We start from the raw sequence: 15410 nt of genomic DNA on the forward strand, positions 1-15410 counted from the left end.
TTGTGTCTAGAAATCTATCTATCTCCCACTTAAATATATTCAGTGACTTGGTCTCCACAGCCTTCTGTGGTCGAGAATTCCACAGGTTCACCACCCTCTGAGTGAAAACATTTCTCCTCATCTCGCTCCTAAATTTCCTACCCCGTATCCTGAGACTGTGACCCCTTGTTCTAGACTTCCCAGCCCGGGGAAAACATTCTCCCCGCATCCAGTCTATCCAACTCCGTCAGAATTTTCTATGTTTCAATGAGATCCCCTCTCATTCTTCTAAACTCCAGTGAATACAGGCCAAGTCGCTCCAATCTCTCCTCATACGGCAGTCCTGCCATCCCAGGAATCGGCCTGATTCAGTAAGGTCGTTGACCTGACTGCTAAGGGGAAATAGGCCCTTCCTATCCACTCTATCTAGGCCCCTCATATTTTTATAACACAGTGCAGTTTGTTGACTTTGTTTTGTTGAAACCCAGATCCGTGTAAAGATCCTGGCGCGCCTCGTGACGCAGTTTGACGGGAAAATGAAAGGCGAGATGATGGATTTCATCCTGGAGGATATCCGAAGCCGCGTTGACCTTGCGTTCGCGTGGCTGTACCAGGAGTACAACCTGTACCTCAGCCACTGGCCCAACGGCGCGCTGGACAATTACGACGAGTGTCTGACCAGCCTGTTGTCGGGACTGCAGGAGAAGCCGGACCAGAAGGACGGGTCAGTAACCATGGTGGGCGTGGTGGGGGGAGGGGTGGGGGGCGCGTGGGGAGAGTCTACTTGGTCACCTGCTACCGAATTGTGTTGGTCGCTTTTGCAATTTTCTTCGATTCCTGACTCCTGCCGGGAGCAGCGTGGTTCCGGGGTATCTCGCCCAAGCGGCCCTCCTTCCGCGTGAGCCTCGACACAGCGAGCGAGCATCACGCTATTTGGCTACAGGGTGCATCACAGTTCGATCCTGCTCCACCTGATAGCCACATTCCGTCAGTTGCTCAGTGGGAACCGTACCCGGGAACTTCGAGGCGTGAACGGATCACTAGCCACTCCAGGCAGTGCTTCTATCCTCCGAGCACTTGGGTACTCTTGTTTCAAATGGGTAATGGAAGGGACCTGCCCATTCACCAGATAGCCGAGGAATGCTGGCCTAAGCAGTATCAGCCGTGGCTCAGTGGGCAGCGCTTTCATTTCTTTGAGTGAGAAAGTTGTGGGTTCAAGTCCACAATCCAGAGACTTGAGCACAAGATTCCAGGCTGACACTCCCAGTGCAGTGCTGAGGGAGCGCCACACTGTCGGAGGTGCCGTCTTTCGGATGAGATGTTAAACCGAGGCCCCGTCTGCTCTCTCAGGTGGACGTAAAAGATCCCACGGCATTATTTTGAAGAAGAGCAGGGGGAGTTATCGCCAGTGTCCTGGCCAATATTTATCCCTCGATCAATAGCACAAAAACAGTTTCTATCTGGTCATTATTAATACACTCATAATAATGAATCAAACAGTACTGTGAACAATGTGCAAGTGTAACCTTAGCTCCTTTAATAAGACTCCAGAGGTAGCTCGTGGGTGGCCTGCTTTAGATACAGTGCTCTCAAAGGATTGCTGGGATCCCTTGGGACTCCCAACAGGTGGGCCCTCTGGTGGTGGTGTGATACAGGTTACAAGGGGTTAAATACATAACAATTATCACACTGCTGTTTGTGGGAGCTTGCTGTGCGCAAATTGGCTGCCGCATTTCCCGCATTACAACAGCGACTACACTCCAAAAGTACTTCATTGGCTGTAAAGCACTTTGGGACGGCCGGTGGTCGGGAAAGGTGCTATATAAATGCAAGTCAGAATTCGTTCAGTGGACTATTTGCAAGCAGCAAGTAAGGGAAAGCGCTCGCGAGTTTATGTGGGTTGGAATATATTCTGTAACTTATAAATGATATATTTTCTTGCTACCCATCTTCCTTTCTCAGGCTGTTTACCAAGTTGGTCCTGGAAGCTCCATCCATCACCGACAGTGCTTTGGAGGTGATCCGCAGGTACTGCGAGGATGAGGTACGCAGCACTCCATTGGCACGGATGTGTTCAACCGCTGTTCGTAGTATTGCCTATCCCGTCACTACAACAGAAAGCGCTGACGTTGGTCTCCCCTTTGCCTTTCCCCGCAGACTCGCATCTACCTGGGAATGTCGACGCTCCGGGACTTGGTCTTCAAGCGACCGTCCAAACAGCTGCAATACCTTCACGTGCTGCTCGACTTGAGCTCCCACGAGAAGGACAAGGTAAAGGCACGCGAGGCAGCGACCTCCCTGGCACTGGCTCCTGCTTTGTGTGTGGTTCCCATCAAACACTCCCAGGGCAGGCACAGCATGGGGTTAGATACAGAGTAAAGCTCCCTCTACACTGTCCCATCAAACACTCCCAGGGCAGGCACAGCATGGGGTTAGATACAGAGTAAAGCTCCCTCCACACTGTCCCATCAAACACTCCCAGGGCAGGTACAGCACGGGTTAGATACAGAGTAAAGCTCCCTCTACACTGTCCCATCAAACACTCCCAGGGCAGGCACAGCATGGGGTTAGATACAGAGTAAAGCTCCCTCCACACTGTCCCATCAAACACTCCCAGGGCAGGTGTAGCACGGGGTTAGATACAGAGTAAAGCTCCCTCTACACTGTCCCATCAAACACTCCCAGGGCAGGAGGAGTACGAAAGAAAGAAAGACTTGCATTTATATAGCGCCTTTCAGGACCACCGGGACATCTTGAAGTGCTTTGCAGCCAATAAAGTACCTTTGAAGTGTCGTCACTATTGCAATGTGGGAAACGTGGCAGCCAATTTTTGCACAGCAAGCTCCCACATACAGCAATGTGATAATGACCCAGATAATCTGTTTTTTTTGTTATGTTGATTGAGGGATAAATATTGGCCCCAGGACACCAGGGATAACTCCCCTGCTCTTCTTCGAAATAGTGCCATGGGATCTTTTACGTCCATCTGAGAGGGCAGGCGGGGCCTCGGTTTAACGTCTCACCCCAAAGACAGCACCTCCGATAGTGCGGCGCTCCCTCAGCACTGCACTGGGAGTGTCAGCCTAGATTTATGTGCTCCAGTCCCTGGAGTGGGACTTGAACCCACGACCTTCTGACTCAGAGGCCAGTGTGCTGCCCACTGAGCCACGGCTGACACTTGGGCTGTCCGCACACTGGGAGGGCGGGTGGGGAGGGGTTTGCTGTCTTAGCCCACTTTAACTTGTGGCGTTCACTTCCAAACTTGGACCCCAAGTCAGTTATCCCTCAACTTTCATTTCTAAGTATACATCGATGTTCTCCCCTTCACCGCTCGAGGCTCTGACTCTTGCTGGGGGCAGTTAGAATCATAGAATGTTTACAGCGTGGAAGGAGGCTATTCGGCCTGGCGAACCCATGCCGGCTCTCTTCAAAATCATCGTGGCTCTACCCTGCCCTTTCCCCGTAGCCCTGCAAATTTTTGAAAGCCACAATTGAGTCTGCCTCCACCACCCTCTCGAGCAGCGCGTTCCAGATCCTAACCACTCGCTGCGTAAAAACGTTTTTCCTCATGGCGCCTTTGGTTCTTTTGCCAATCGCCTTAAATCTGCGCCCTCTGGTTCTCGACCCTTCCACCAATGGGAACAGTTTCTCTCGATCGACTCTGTCCAGACCCCTCATGATTTTGAACCCCTCGATCAAATCTCCTCTCAACCTTCTCTGCTCCAAGGAGAACAACCACACCTTCTCCAGTCTATCCGTGTGACTGAAGTTCCAGGGACTCCCTGCCCAGTGACCAAGTGCGTGAACCTACCAGTAGGAGGGACAGCATTTTCCGTGGCTGATTTTCCTTTTCCCGACTCCGGATGCCGAAGCCAGTTGCGCCGTTCACTGCTGCGCCGGCTGAGAGCAGCTCGCGTAGCACCGACGGGCGATAGAACCGGAGACCTACCTGTACAGCTCAGTACTGCAGCCGTGGCTCACCCTTGCCTCGAAGCCAGAAGGCTGCGGGTTCGAGCCCCACATCAGAGACTTGAGCCCAAAAGTCTAGGCTGACCTTCCCAGTGCAGCGCTGAGGGAGTGCTGCACTGTCGGAGGTGCCGTCTTTCAGATGAGACGTTAAACCGAGGCCCCGTCTACTCCTTCGGGTAGACGTAAAAGATCCCGTGGCACTGTTTAGAAGAAGAGCAGGGGCATTATCCCCGGTGTCCTGGGCCAATATTTATCCCTCAACCAGCGACACTTAAACAGATTATCTGGTTATTATCACATTGCCGTTTGCAGGATTGTGCGGTGCGCTCTTTGATTGCCATGTTTCCTGCATTACAGCAGCAACTGCATTTTAAAAATACTTAATTGGCAGTAAAATGACCTCTGGTCGGGAAAGACACTGTGTAAATGCTAGTCCTTTCTTTCTATTTACCTCGCGAAGCTAGGGAGGCCAAGGCTAGTTATGGTCCTGACTACTGCAACGCCCGAGATCAACTAATGCAGCACAGACAGGAGGTGGGAGCTTCCTGCTCTACCAACATACAATGACAGGTGGAGACCCAGGGGTCCATTGAGCCCGTCCCACACAATTGCGCTAACTTGTGTATCACAATATAGACACCCCGCCCAAGCTCCTGACTCCCCAAAGCTTTTCCACCATCTACAAGACACAAGTCAGGAGTGTGTTGGAATACTCTCCACTTGCCTGGATGAGTGCAGCTCCAACAACACTCGAGAAGCTCGACACCATCCAGGACCAAGCAGCCCGCTTGATCGGCACACTACCTACCACCTTCAACACTCACTCCCTCCACCACCGGCGCACCGTGGCTGCAGTGTTCACCATCTACAAGATGCACTGCAGCAACTCGCCAAGTCTTCTTCGGCAGCACCTCCCAAACCCGCGACCTCTACCGCCTAGAAGGACAAGGGCAGCAGGCGCATGGGAACACCACCACCTCCACGTTCCCCTCCCAGTCACACACCATCCTGACTTGGAAATATATCGGTCGTTCCTTCATCGTCGCTGGGTCACAGTCCTGGAACTCCCTCCCTAACAGCACTGTGGGAGCACCTTCACAACACGGACTATAGCGGTTCAAGAAAGCGGCTCACCACCACCTTCTCAAAGGGCAATTAGGGATGGGCAATAAATTCCGGCCTTGCCAGCGAAGCCCATGTCCCCAGCTCAAATATTTTAAAAAGTGATCTCCTGAGCGAGACAAAAACCAAATAAAAAGCCCAGCCCAATTTGGGGAGGGAGGGGGGAAAGAATCTGGGAAATTTTTCTCCGGACGGTCAAAACTAGTCCAGGAGATCACCCTGGCCCTGGATTCCCAGCAGTACCTAACCTTCTGTAAGAGGTGATCTCCACCCCAACCAGAAACTGGTCCAGCTCTTGCTCGAAGGAATTCAGTGAGTCTGCGTCCACCACACGAGATGGCCGCCTGTTCCAGAGACCCAGTATTCCCTGGGACAAGACCTACCTCCTGGCATCGAACCTAGATCTGGCCTCGTACAACTTCACTGTGTGACCCCATGTCCTCCCTAACTTATTGGATCAAACTGTTAACTGGAGCACAATCTCCTTTTCGTTATCTTATAAACCTCAACCAGGTCACCCCATAGTCTACGCTTCTCTAAAGTGTCTGAAGGGTCCCAGCTCTCTTAGCTTCTTGTGATAACTAAGATGTTTTAGACTGGGAATTAGTCTTGTGACCCGCCTCTGCATCTATCAGACTCCGTATTACAGCGGGTGAGCTGTTTAACCGTTGGACGATTGGGAGCTGCCTGCGTGCGAGCTGCGGAAATCCGGAATGGGTACTCGGCCCTCTCCCTCCAAGTTATTAACTATCCGGTTTTTCACCTCCAGGTCCGCTCACAGGCGCTAATGTTCATCAAAAGGATGTACGAGAAGGAGCAGCTGCGGGAATACATTGAGAAGTTTGGCCTGAATTACTTGCAGCTGCTGGTTCACCCCAACCCGCCCTCCATCCTCTTCGGGGCTGACAAAGATACAGGTGGGCGATCCCTGCGCAGACTGTGGGCTAGCTGGTCCAGAACCATAGGAATCGGGACCAGGCCATACGGTCCCTCGAGCCTGTTCCGCTATTCATAGAAACATAGACATAGAAATAGGTGCAGGAGTAGGCCATTCGGTCCTTCGAGCCTGCGCCACCATTTAATATGATCATGGCTGATCATGCAACTTCAGTACCCCATTTCTGCTTTCTCTCCATACCCCTTGATCCCTTTAGCCGCAAGAGCCACATCTAACTCCCTTTTGAATATATCTAACGAATTGGCCTCAACAACTTTCTGTGGTAGAGAATTCCACAGGTTAACAATTCTCTGAGTGAAGAAGTTTCTCCTCATCTCGGTCCTAAATGGCTTACCTCTTATCCTTAGATTGTGACCCCTGTTCTGGACTTCCCCAACATCGGGAACATTCTTCCTGCATCTAACCTGTCCAATCCTGTCAGAATTTTATATGTTTCTATGAGATCCCCTTTCATTCTTCTAACCTCCAGAGGATGCAGTTATCTGGGTAGTGTGTCAGTTGTCGGGCTAATGGTTTGATGGGCTGTCTGGTTGGGGGTGAGAGTCAGCTGTCTGGGTCTGGGCTTCTCTACTTGGGGCGTTGGTAAGCAGGCTGGGGTTTGAATCAGGTATATTGTGGGGTTTGTGGGTCCGCTATCTGAGTGGTGGTGTAAATCAGCTGTCTGGGTGGGGCGAGTCTGTCCAGGGTGTGGATCAGCTGTCTGGGTGGGGCGAGTCTGTCCAGGGTGTGGATCAGCTGTCTGGGTGGGGGCGAGTCTGGTCTGGGTGTGGATCAGCTGTCTGGGTGGGGGCGAGTCTGTCCAGGGTGTGGATCAGCTGTCTGGGTGGGGGCGAGTCTGTCCAGGGTGTGGATCAGCTGTCTGGGTGGGGGCGAGTCTATCCAGGGTGTGGATCAGCTGTCTGGGTGGGGGCGAGTCTGGTCTGGGTGGGGGCGAGTCTGTCCAGGGTGTGGATCAGCTGTCTGGGTGGGGGCGAGTCTGTCCAGGGTGTGGATCAGCTGTCTGGGTGGGGGCGAGTCTGTCCACTGTGTGGATCAGCTGTCTGGGTGGGGGCGAGTTTGGTCTGGGTGTGGATCAGCTGTCTGGGTGGGGGCGAGTCTGGTCTGGGTGGAGGCGAGTCTGTCCAGGGTGTGGATCAGCTGTCTGGGTGGGGGCGAGTCTGTCCAGGGTATGGATCAGCTGTCTGGGTGAGGGCGAGTCTGTCCAGGGTGTGGATCAGCTGTCTGGGTGGGGGCGAGTCTGTCCAGGGTGTGGGTCAGCTGTCTGGGTGGAGTTGCGTCTGTCCAGGGTGTGGATCAACAAGGTGGCCAAGACTGGGAATTAAACATACAGGGGTATCTGACGATTCAGAAAGATAGGCAAGAAGGGAAAGGAGGTGGGGTAGCTCTGTTAATAAAAGATGATATCAGGGCAGCTGTGAGGGATGATATTGGCTCCAATGAACAAAATGTTGAATCATTGTGGGTGGAGATTAGAGATAGTAAGGGGAAAAAGTCACTGGTCGGCGTAGTTTATAGGCCCCCAAATAATAACTTCACGGTGGGGCGGGCAATAATCAAGGGAATAATGGGGGCATGTGAAAAAGGAACGGCAGTAGTCATGGGGGATTTTAACCTACATATCGATTGGTCAAATCAAATTGCACTGGGTAACCTGGAGGAGAAATTCATAGAATGCATACGAGATTGTTTCTTAGAACAGTATGTAACAGAACCTACAAGGGAGCAAGCCATCTTAGATCAGGTCCTGTGTAATGAGACAGGAAAAATAAACGATCTCCTCGTAAAAGATCCTCTCGGAATGAGTGATCACAATATGGTTGAATTTGTAATACAATTGAGGATGAGGAAGTTGTGTCAGAAATGAGCGTACTATGCTTAAACAAAGGGGATTACAGTGGGATGAGGGCAGAGTTGGCTAAAGTAGACTGGAAACAAGGACTAAACGGTGGCACAATTGAGGAACAGTGGAGGACTTTTAAGGAGCTCTTTCATAGTGCGCAACAAAAATATATTCCAGTGAAAAAGAAGGGTGGCAAGAGAAGGGATAACCAGCCGTGGATAACCAAGGAAATAAAGGAAAGTATCAAATCAAAGACCAATGCGTATAAGGTGGCCAAGGTTAGTGGGAAACTAGAGGATTGGGAAAATTTTAAGCAACAGCAAAGAATGACTAAAAAAGCAATAAAGGGAAGATAGATTACGAAGGTAAACTTGCGCAAAACATAAAAACAGATAGTAAAAGCTTTTACAGATATATGACACGGAAAAGAGTGACTAAAGTAAATGTTGGTCCCTTAGAAGATGAAAAGGGGGATTTAATAATGGGAAATGTGGAAATGGCTGAGACCTTAAACAATTATTTTGCTTCCGTCTTCACAGTGGAAGACACAAAAACCATGCCAAAATTTGCAGGCCACAGGAATGTGGGAAGGGAGGACCTTGAGACAATTACTATCACTAGCGGGGTAGTGCTGGGCAGGCTAATGGGACTGAAGGTATACAAGTCCCTTGGTCCTGATGAAATGCATCCCACGGTATTAAAAGAGATGGCGGAAGTTATAGCAGATGCATTCGTTATAATCTACCAAAATTCTCTGGACTCTGGGAGGTACCAGCAGATTGGAAAGCAGCTAATGTAACGCCTCTGTTTAAAAAAGGGGGCAGGCAAAAGGCAGGTAACTATAGGCTGGTTAGTTTAACATCTGTAGTGGGGAAAATGCTTGAAACTATCATTGAGGAAGAAATAGCGGGACATCTAGATAGGAATAGTGCAATCAAGCAGACGCAGCATGGATTCATGAAAGGGAAATCATGTTTAACTAACTTACTGGAATTCTTTGAGGATATAACGAGCATGGTGGATAGAGGTGTACCGATGGATGTGGTGTATTTAGATTTCCAAAAGGCATTCGATAAGGTGCCACACAAAAGGTTACTGCAGAAGATAAAGGTACGCGGAGTCAGAGGAAATATATTAGCATGGATAGAGAATTGGCTGGCGAACAGAAAGCAGAGAGTCGGGATAAATGGGTCCTTTTCCGGTTGGAAATCAGTGGTTAGTGGTGTGCCACAGGGATCAGTGCTGGGACCACAACTGTTTACAATATACATAGATGACCTTGAAGACGGGACAGAGTGTAGTGCAACAAAATTTGCAGATGACACAAAGATTAGTGGGAAAGCGGGTTGTGTAGAGAACACAGAGAGGCTGCAAGGAGATTTGGATAGGTTAAGCGAATGGGCTAAGGTTTGGCAGATGGAATACAATGTCGGAAAGTGTGAGGTCATCCACCTTGGGGAAAAAAAACAGTAAAAGGGAATATTATTTGAATGGGGAGAAATTACAACATGCTGTGGTGCAGAGGGACCTGGGGGTCTTTGTGCATGAATCCCAAAAGGTTAGTTTGCAGGTGCAGCAGGTAATCAGGAAGGCAAATGGAATGTTGGCCTTCATTGCGAGAGGGATGGAGTACAAAAGCAGGGAGGTCTTGCTGCAACTGTATAAGGTATTGGTAAGGCCGCACCTGGAGTACTGCGTGCAGTTTTGGTCGCCTTACTTAAGGAAGGATATACTAGCTTTGGAAGGGGTACAGAGACGTTTCACTAGGCTGATTCCAGAAATGAGGGGGTTTCCCTTCTGATGATAGATTGAGTAGACTGGGTCTTTACTCATTGGAGTTCAGAAGGATGAGGGGTGATCTTATAGAAACATTTAAAATCATGAAAGGGATAGACAAGATAGAGGCAGAAAGGTTGTTTCCATTGGTAAGCGAGACTAGAATTAGGGGGCACAGCCTCAAAATACGGAGGAGCCAATTTAAAACCGAGTTGAGAAAGAATTTCTTCTCCCAGAGGGTTGTGAATCTGTGGAATTCTCTGCCCAAGGAAGCAGTTGAGGCTAGCTCATTGAATGTTTTCAAGTCAAAGATAGATAGATTTTTAACCAATAGGGGAATTAAGGGTTACGGGGAGAGGGCGGGTAAGTGGAGCTGAGTCCACGACCAGATCAGCCATGATCTTATTGAATGGCGGAGCAGGCTCGAGGGGCTAGATGGCCTACTCCTGTTCCTAATTCTTATGTTCTTATGTCTGGATGGGGGCGAGTCTGTCCAGGGTGTGGATCAGCTGTCTGGGTGACTGTTGGACATCCGGGAGACATGTATGTTGGACTTCTTAGGGAGTTAAGGGTTAACAGTCGAACTTCTTTGTACCCCGAAGCAACAGGCTTTCCAATATAAACTGGATGACTTTGAAGTGTCGTGAGGAGAAAGCAAGGCTTGTCTTCTGATATCTAAAGTGTTAGTAATAAATGGTAATTATAAAATTTCACTTTAGCTTTAGAGTAATAAATCAAGGGTAGCAAATCCATTTGAGGAAGTCTTTGTGGAAAGTTGTTTTGAAGTAAACAAACTGCAAGTGTTTACATGAATTGTCTGTTTTCGAAGGATTTGGGAATAGATACGTCATGCAGCCTTATCTGATATATTCATTTGTAGCCAAAATATGGTGTATAAAAGGTCATGCTTCTCAACAGTGTGTCAGTGCTTGAAAGATACAGAAACTGGAAAATGTGTACAGTTACAGCCGATCGCCTTTACTGGGTATTAATAAAGTCTGTTCCGTATACTCCACTACCAAGTCTCGTACTTGCTCGAAACGTCATGTTGTGAACCGGAGGAGGGAGGGTAACTGCTAATAGTGGAGGTGTCTGGAGCGGCTCAGGTGTGTGGGGGAGGGGGTATGGACAGGGTGTGGGTCAGCTGTCTGGGTGTGTGGGGGGAGTGGGTATGGACAGGGTGTGGGTCAGCTGTCTGGGTGGGGAGGGGTATGGGCAGGGTGTGGGTCAGCTGTCTGGGTGAGGTGGGGTGGTGTATAGACAGGGTGTGGGTCAGCTGTCTGGGTGGGGAGGGGTATGGGCAGGGTGTGGGTCAGCTGCCTGGGTGGGGGGGGGCTGGTGTATGGACAGGGGGTGGGTCAGCTGTCTCGGTGGGGAGGGGTATGGGCAGGGGGTGGGTCAGCTCAGCTGTCTGGGTGGGGGGGGAGGTGGTGTATGGACAGGGGGTGGGTCAGCTGTCTGGGTGGGGAGGGGTATGGACAGGGGGTGGGTCAGCTGTCTGGGTTGGGGGTGGTTATGGGCAGGGGGTGGGTCAGCTGTCTGAGTGGGGGCCTATGGGACAGGGTGTGGGTCAGCTGTCTGGGTGGGGAGGGGTATGGGCAGGGTGTGGGTCAGCTGTCTGGGTGGGGGGGCCTATGGGCAGGGTGTGGGTCAGCTGTCTGGGTGGGGGCCTATGGACAGGGGGTGGGTCAACTGTCTGGGTAGGGGGGGTGGATGTGGACAGGGGGTGGGTCAACTCTTATTATCTGCTGAATTTCTACTTCAATCCTTTAACTGACAGAGGTGGCAGCCCCTTGGACGGAGGAGACGGTGAAACAGTGTCTGTACCTCTACCTCGCTCTGCTTCCCCAGAACCACAAACTCATCCACGAACTGGCCGCCGTCTACACCGAGGCCATTGCCGACATTAAGCGCACCGTGCTGCGTGTCATCGAGCAGCCGGTAAGTACGAGCTGAGGTTGGCGGCTGGGGCTCAGTGGGCAGCACTCCCGCCTCAGAGTCAGAAGGTCGTGGGTTTTAGACCGACTCCAGGCCGTCACCCAGTGCAGTGCTGAGGGAGCGCCGCACTGTCGGAGGTGCCATCGTTCAGATGAGACGTTAAACCGAGGCCCCGTCTGCCCCCTTAGGTGGATGTAAAAGATTCCACGGCGCTATTTTGAAGAGGAGCAGGGGAGTTCTCCCCGGTGTCCTGGCCAATATTTATCCCTCAACCCACCTCACTAAAACTGATTATCCAGTCAGTGTCACATTACTGTTTGTGGGAGCTTGCTGTGCGCAAATTGGCATTTCCTACATTTCCTTCAGTACTGCACTGGGAGTGTCGCCCTGGATTAATCTGTTGAAGTCTCTGGAGTGGGGCTTGAACCCACTCCATTTCATGGCTGTGAAGCACTTTGGTACGGCCTATGGTCATGAAAGGCACTTTTTTTAATATATAGAACAGGCTGTTGAATGGCTGGCCCCAAAAAGGCATCTTTCCAGGGTCCTTTCCAGGGTCTGCCATTGGCCCTGCCTTGTGCTTCCTGGGCTTGGGTTGCGTGGCAGGCTTGGCGATCTTTGGGGCAGTGATGGTGTGACGTGGGAAGACGGACTGACTTGCGCCGCCCGCCCGCCCATCCGACGCGAGTTTGCATTGTGACGTCTTTTTGCGTTGCTTCAGATCCGAGGGATGGGGATGAACTCGCCGGAGCTTCTCCTGCTCGTGGAGAACTGTCCGAAAGGAGCAGAAACCCTCGTGACTCGTTGCCTGCACATCTTGACAGACCGAGGTAACCCTTTGAGTCCTGTACTGCTCTCCGCCTTGTGTCGGTTTAACGCCTCTGTCCTCAAGGTGCAGCTTTTTCTCTGGGGTTCAGTGCGATGATGGGCGTATGAAATACTCTTGGGCCGTGTCCTCAGAGAACATTTTAAGCTCTGGAATAAAGTACTGCGGATATGAAAATAGAAACAGAAGCAGGCCATTGAGCTCCTCGAGCCTGTTACGCCATTCAGTGGTGAACTGTGACCTAACTCCATACACCTGCCTTTGCCCCATAATCCTGTAATACCTTTGGTTAACAAAAATCTAACATTCTCAGATTTGAAATGATCGATTGACCGAGCACCAATTGCCGTTTGCGGAAGAGAGTTCCAAACTTCTACCACCCTTTGTGTGTAGAAGTGTTTCCTCATTTCACTCCTGGCTCTAATTTTTAGACTCTGCCCCCCTAGTCCTAGACTCCCCAACCAGCGGACATAGTTTCTCTCTCTCCAGCCTGTCGGTTCCCCTTAATATCTTGAAAGCTTCGATCAAATCACCCCTCAATCTTCTAAGTTCCAGAGAATACAAGCCTAGCTTGTGCTGTTGCACAGTGGAGTTGGGATGTTTTCTGCTGGCACAGACCATTCCATCTTAGTCATGGTCAGCTTCTTCTCTGTCCCGAGGGGAGGAGGAGAGGAGGAGGAGGGGGGGGGGGGGGGTGGAGAGGAGGAGGGGGGGTGGAGAGGAGGAGGGGGGGTGGGGACATGCTTAGGTACCAGGAAGACTGCAGTGTGCTTTTATTTCTATTTATATTTAGGGTATGTGTAAGATTTTTTTTGCCCATCCCTCGACCCCCCCCTGAGGCTTTGAGTCCCCCACATATCGTGGGACTGGAGTCACGTGTAGGCCAGATTGGGCTTGGGGGCGGGCAAGTTCCCTCTCTGAAGGACATTTGTGAACCAGGGGGGTATTCACAACCATCAGTAGCATTTTCTAGTGCTGACCAGATGAATTCAGTTTCACAACTTCCGGGCCACCGTCTGTAATGTATTTGCTTCCTGGGTTCTTTGGTTAAGAATTCAGAGCAACACATTGCTATTAAGAACTAGTTGGTTTATTAACTAAGGTTTAACAGTCACACTACACATCACCAGTTCACTCGGCTCCCAACTGCATACCTCATCGTGGATGACCAAGACCCGACTGGCTGGTGTTTTATTGAGTCTTGTCAACATCACGTGACTGGCTAAGGCACTCACAGTGCATCAGCTCTACAAACCTGTGAGCATACTCACATGTGCATATATTACACCGTCCGAAGCCATCGGCTGGTCTAGTGCCATTACCAGTAGTTTAATGTACCCGAGTGGGGCATGGGGGAGTTCACCCGGCACGGATTCTGATGAAGAACTAACATTTTTCCTTCCCAACATGCTTGTCCTTTTGCTCCGTCGGCTAAAATGTCAAATTCTGTTTTAAGAGGCCTGCTGCATGTTGTCAAATAACCGCCCTGTCTAATTCCAGTCCCCCCATCGCCCGAGCTGGTAAAGCGAGTCCGCGATCTGTACCACAAGAGAGTGCCTGATGTCCGATTCCTGATCCCCGTGCTCAACGGCCTCGAGAAGGTAATGCACCACGTCCGTCGGACTGAAGTCGACGCACAGATATCTGCTGCTGAAACGGATGTTGTGTCAAGTGATGGGGAGAGGGGAGGGGTTGTATCCTACCACAGGTGGGGCCGGGGGGTAAATTCCTGCCCCTCGCTGGGTGTAAGGGGAGAGCTATCCTGCACCTGCTGGGTGGTGGCTCTCTCTTCGATTTGGGTAGCGCCGGTCTCTCCTCGATTTGTTTGGGTTGTGTTTCTACTCTTTAACTGTGTTGCTGCCACGGAGCTTTATGGTTTCACTTGTCCTCTTTCTCACCCTCTCCAATTTTTTCGCCCCCCCACCCCGCCCCGAATGAGTACAGTTCCGTGAGCGCTGGGTACACCGCAGCACCTGTGGCCTTTTTCCACGCTCGAGCCGGGCCGCGTCAGCAGGTTATTCGACTATGGGAGACCTCGTGTGTGAGGCTGATCCTGGAGGAGTGCAGAGATCTTGGTGGGTGGGGTGGGGGGGGGGGGGGGGGGAGATTACAGAGGTTGGTTGGGGGGGCGGGGGGAGATTACAGAGGTTGGTTGGGTGGGGAGGGGGGGGCTGAAGGAGATTACAGATATTGGTTGGGGTGGGGGGAGGAGAGGAGGTTGTGGGGCTGGTGGAGATTACAGAGATCGGTTGGGGGGTGGTGGAGGAGGTTGTGGAGCTGGAGCAGATTACAGAGATCGGTTGGGGGGGGGGGGGCGGGTGTAGAGGGAGAGGAGAGGAGGTTGTGGGGCTGGTGGAGATTACAGAGATCGGTTGGGGAGGTGGTTTTTGAGCTGGAGCAGATTACAGAGATCGGTTGGGGGGGTGGGGGGGGAGAGGAGAGGAGGTTGTGGGGCTGGTGGAGATTACAGAGATCGGTTGGGGGTGTGGGGGGGGAGGAGAGGAGGTTGTGGGGCTGGAGGAGATTAGAGATCGGTTGGGGAGGTGGGGGAGGTGGTTTTTGAGCTGGAGCAGATTACAGAGATCGGGTGGAGGGAGAGGAGAGGAGGTTGTGGGGCTGGTGGAGATTATAGAGATCGGTTGGGGGGTGGTGGAGGAGGTTGTGGGGCTGGAGCAGATTAGAGATCGGTTCCGGGGGGGCGGGTGGGGAGGGGGATTACAGAGATCAGAGGGGGTGGCAATGGAGGGATGAGAATTTTGAAATCGAGCCATGCTTAACTGGGGGCCATTGTAGGCCAGTGAGCACAGGGGTGAGGGCTGAACAGGACTTGGCGCAGGTTAGCAGAGTTCTGGATGGCTGGTGGAAGGAAAGGCAAAGTACCTCTTGAGATAAAACTGATGGAGCAGCAAGGGCTGTGGGTGTAAGGCTCCTCCGTCTGCAGCCCCGCTCAGGAGCTCCGGTAGAATGTTGGAACTTTTGGATAATTAGTGTCCTTGAACCGA

General features: G+C 51.4%; 1 protein-coding gene across 1 annotated transcript in view; it reads left to right on the forward strand.

Moving 5' to 3' along the window:
- Window positions 1–15410, forward strand: part of sympk (symplekin) — a 55348-nt gene that overhangs the window by 22272 nt on the left and 17666 nt on the right. The window contains exons 13-19 of the mRNA XM_070867807.1: window positions 468–703; window positions 1942–2023; window positions 2137–2250; window positions 5840–5987; window positions 11425–11585; window positions 12304–12412; window positions 13909–14009. Coding sequence (XP_070723908.1) covers window positions 468–703; window positions 1942–2023; window positions 2137–2250; window positions 5840–5987; window positions 11425–11585; window positions 12304–12412; window positions 13909–14009 — 951 coding nt within the window. The remainder of the gene's footprint in view (window positions 1–467; window positions 704–1941; window positions 2024–2136; window positions 2251–5839; window positions 5988–11424; window positions 11586–12303; window positions 12413–13908; window positions 14010–15410) is intronic.

The sequence above is a fragment of the Pristiophorus japonicus genome, chromosome 26 (genome assembly GCF_044704955.1).
Source record: "Pristiophorus japonicus isolate sPriJap1 chromosome 26, sPriJap1.hap1, whole genome shotgun sequence".
NCBI classification, from domain to species: Eukaryota; Metazoa; Chordata; class Chondrichthyes; family Pristiophoridae; genus Pristiophorus; species Pristiophorus japonicus.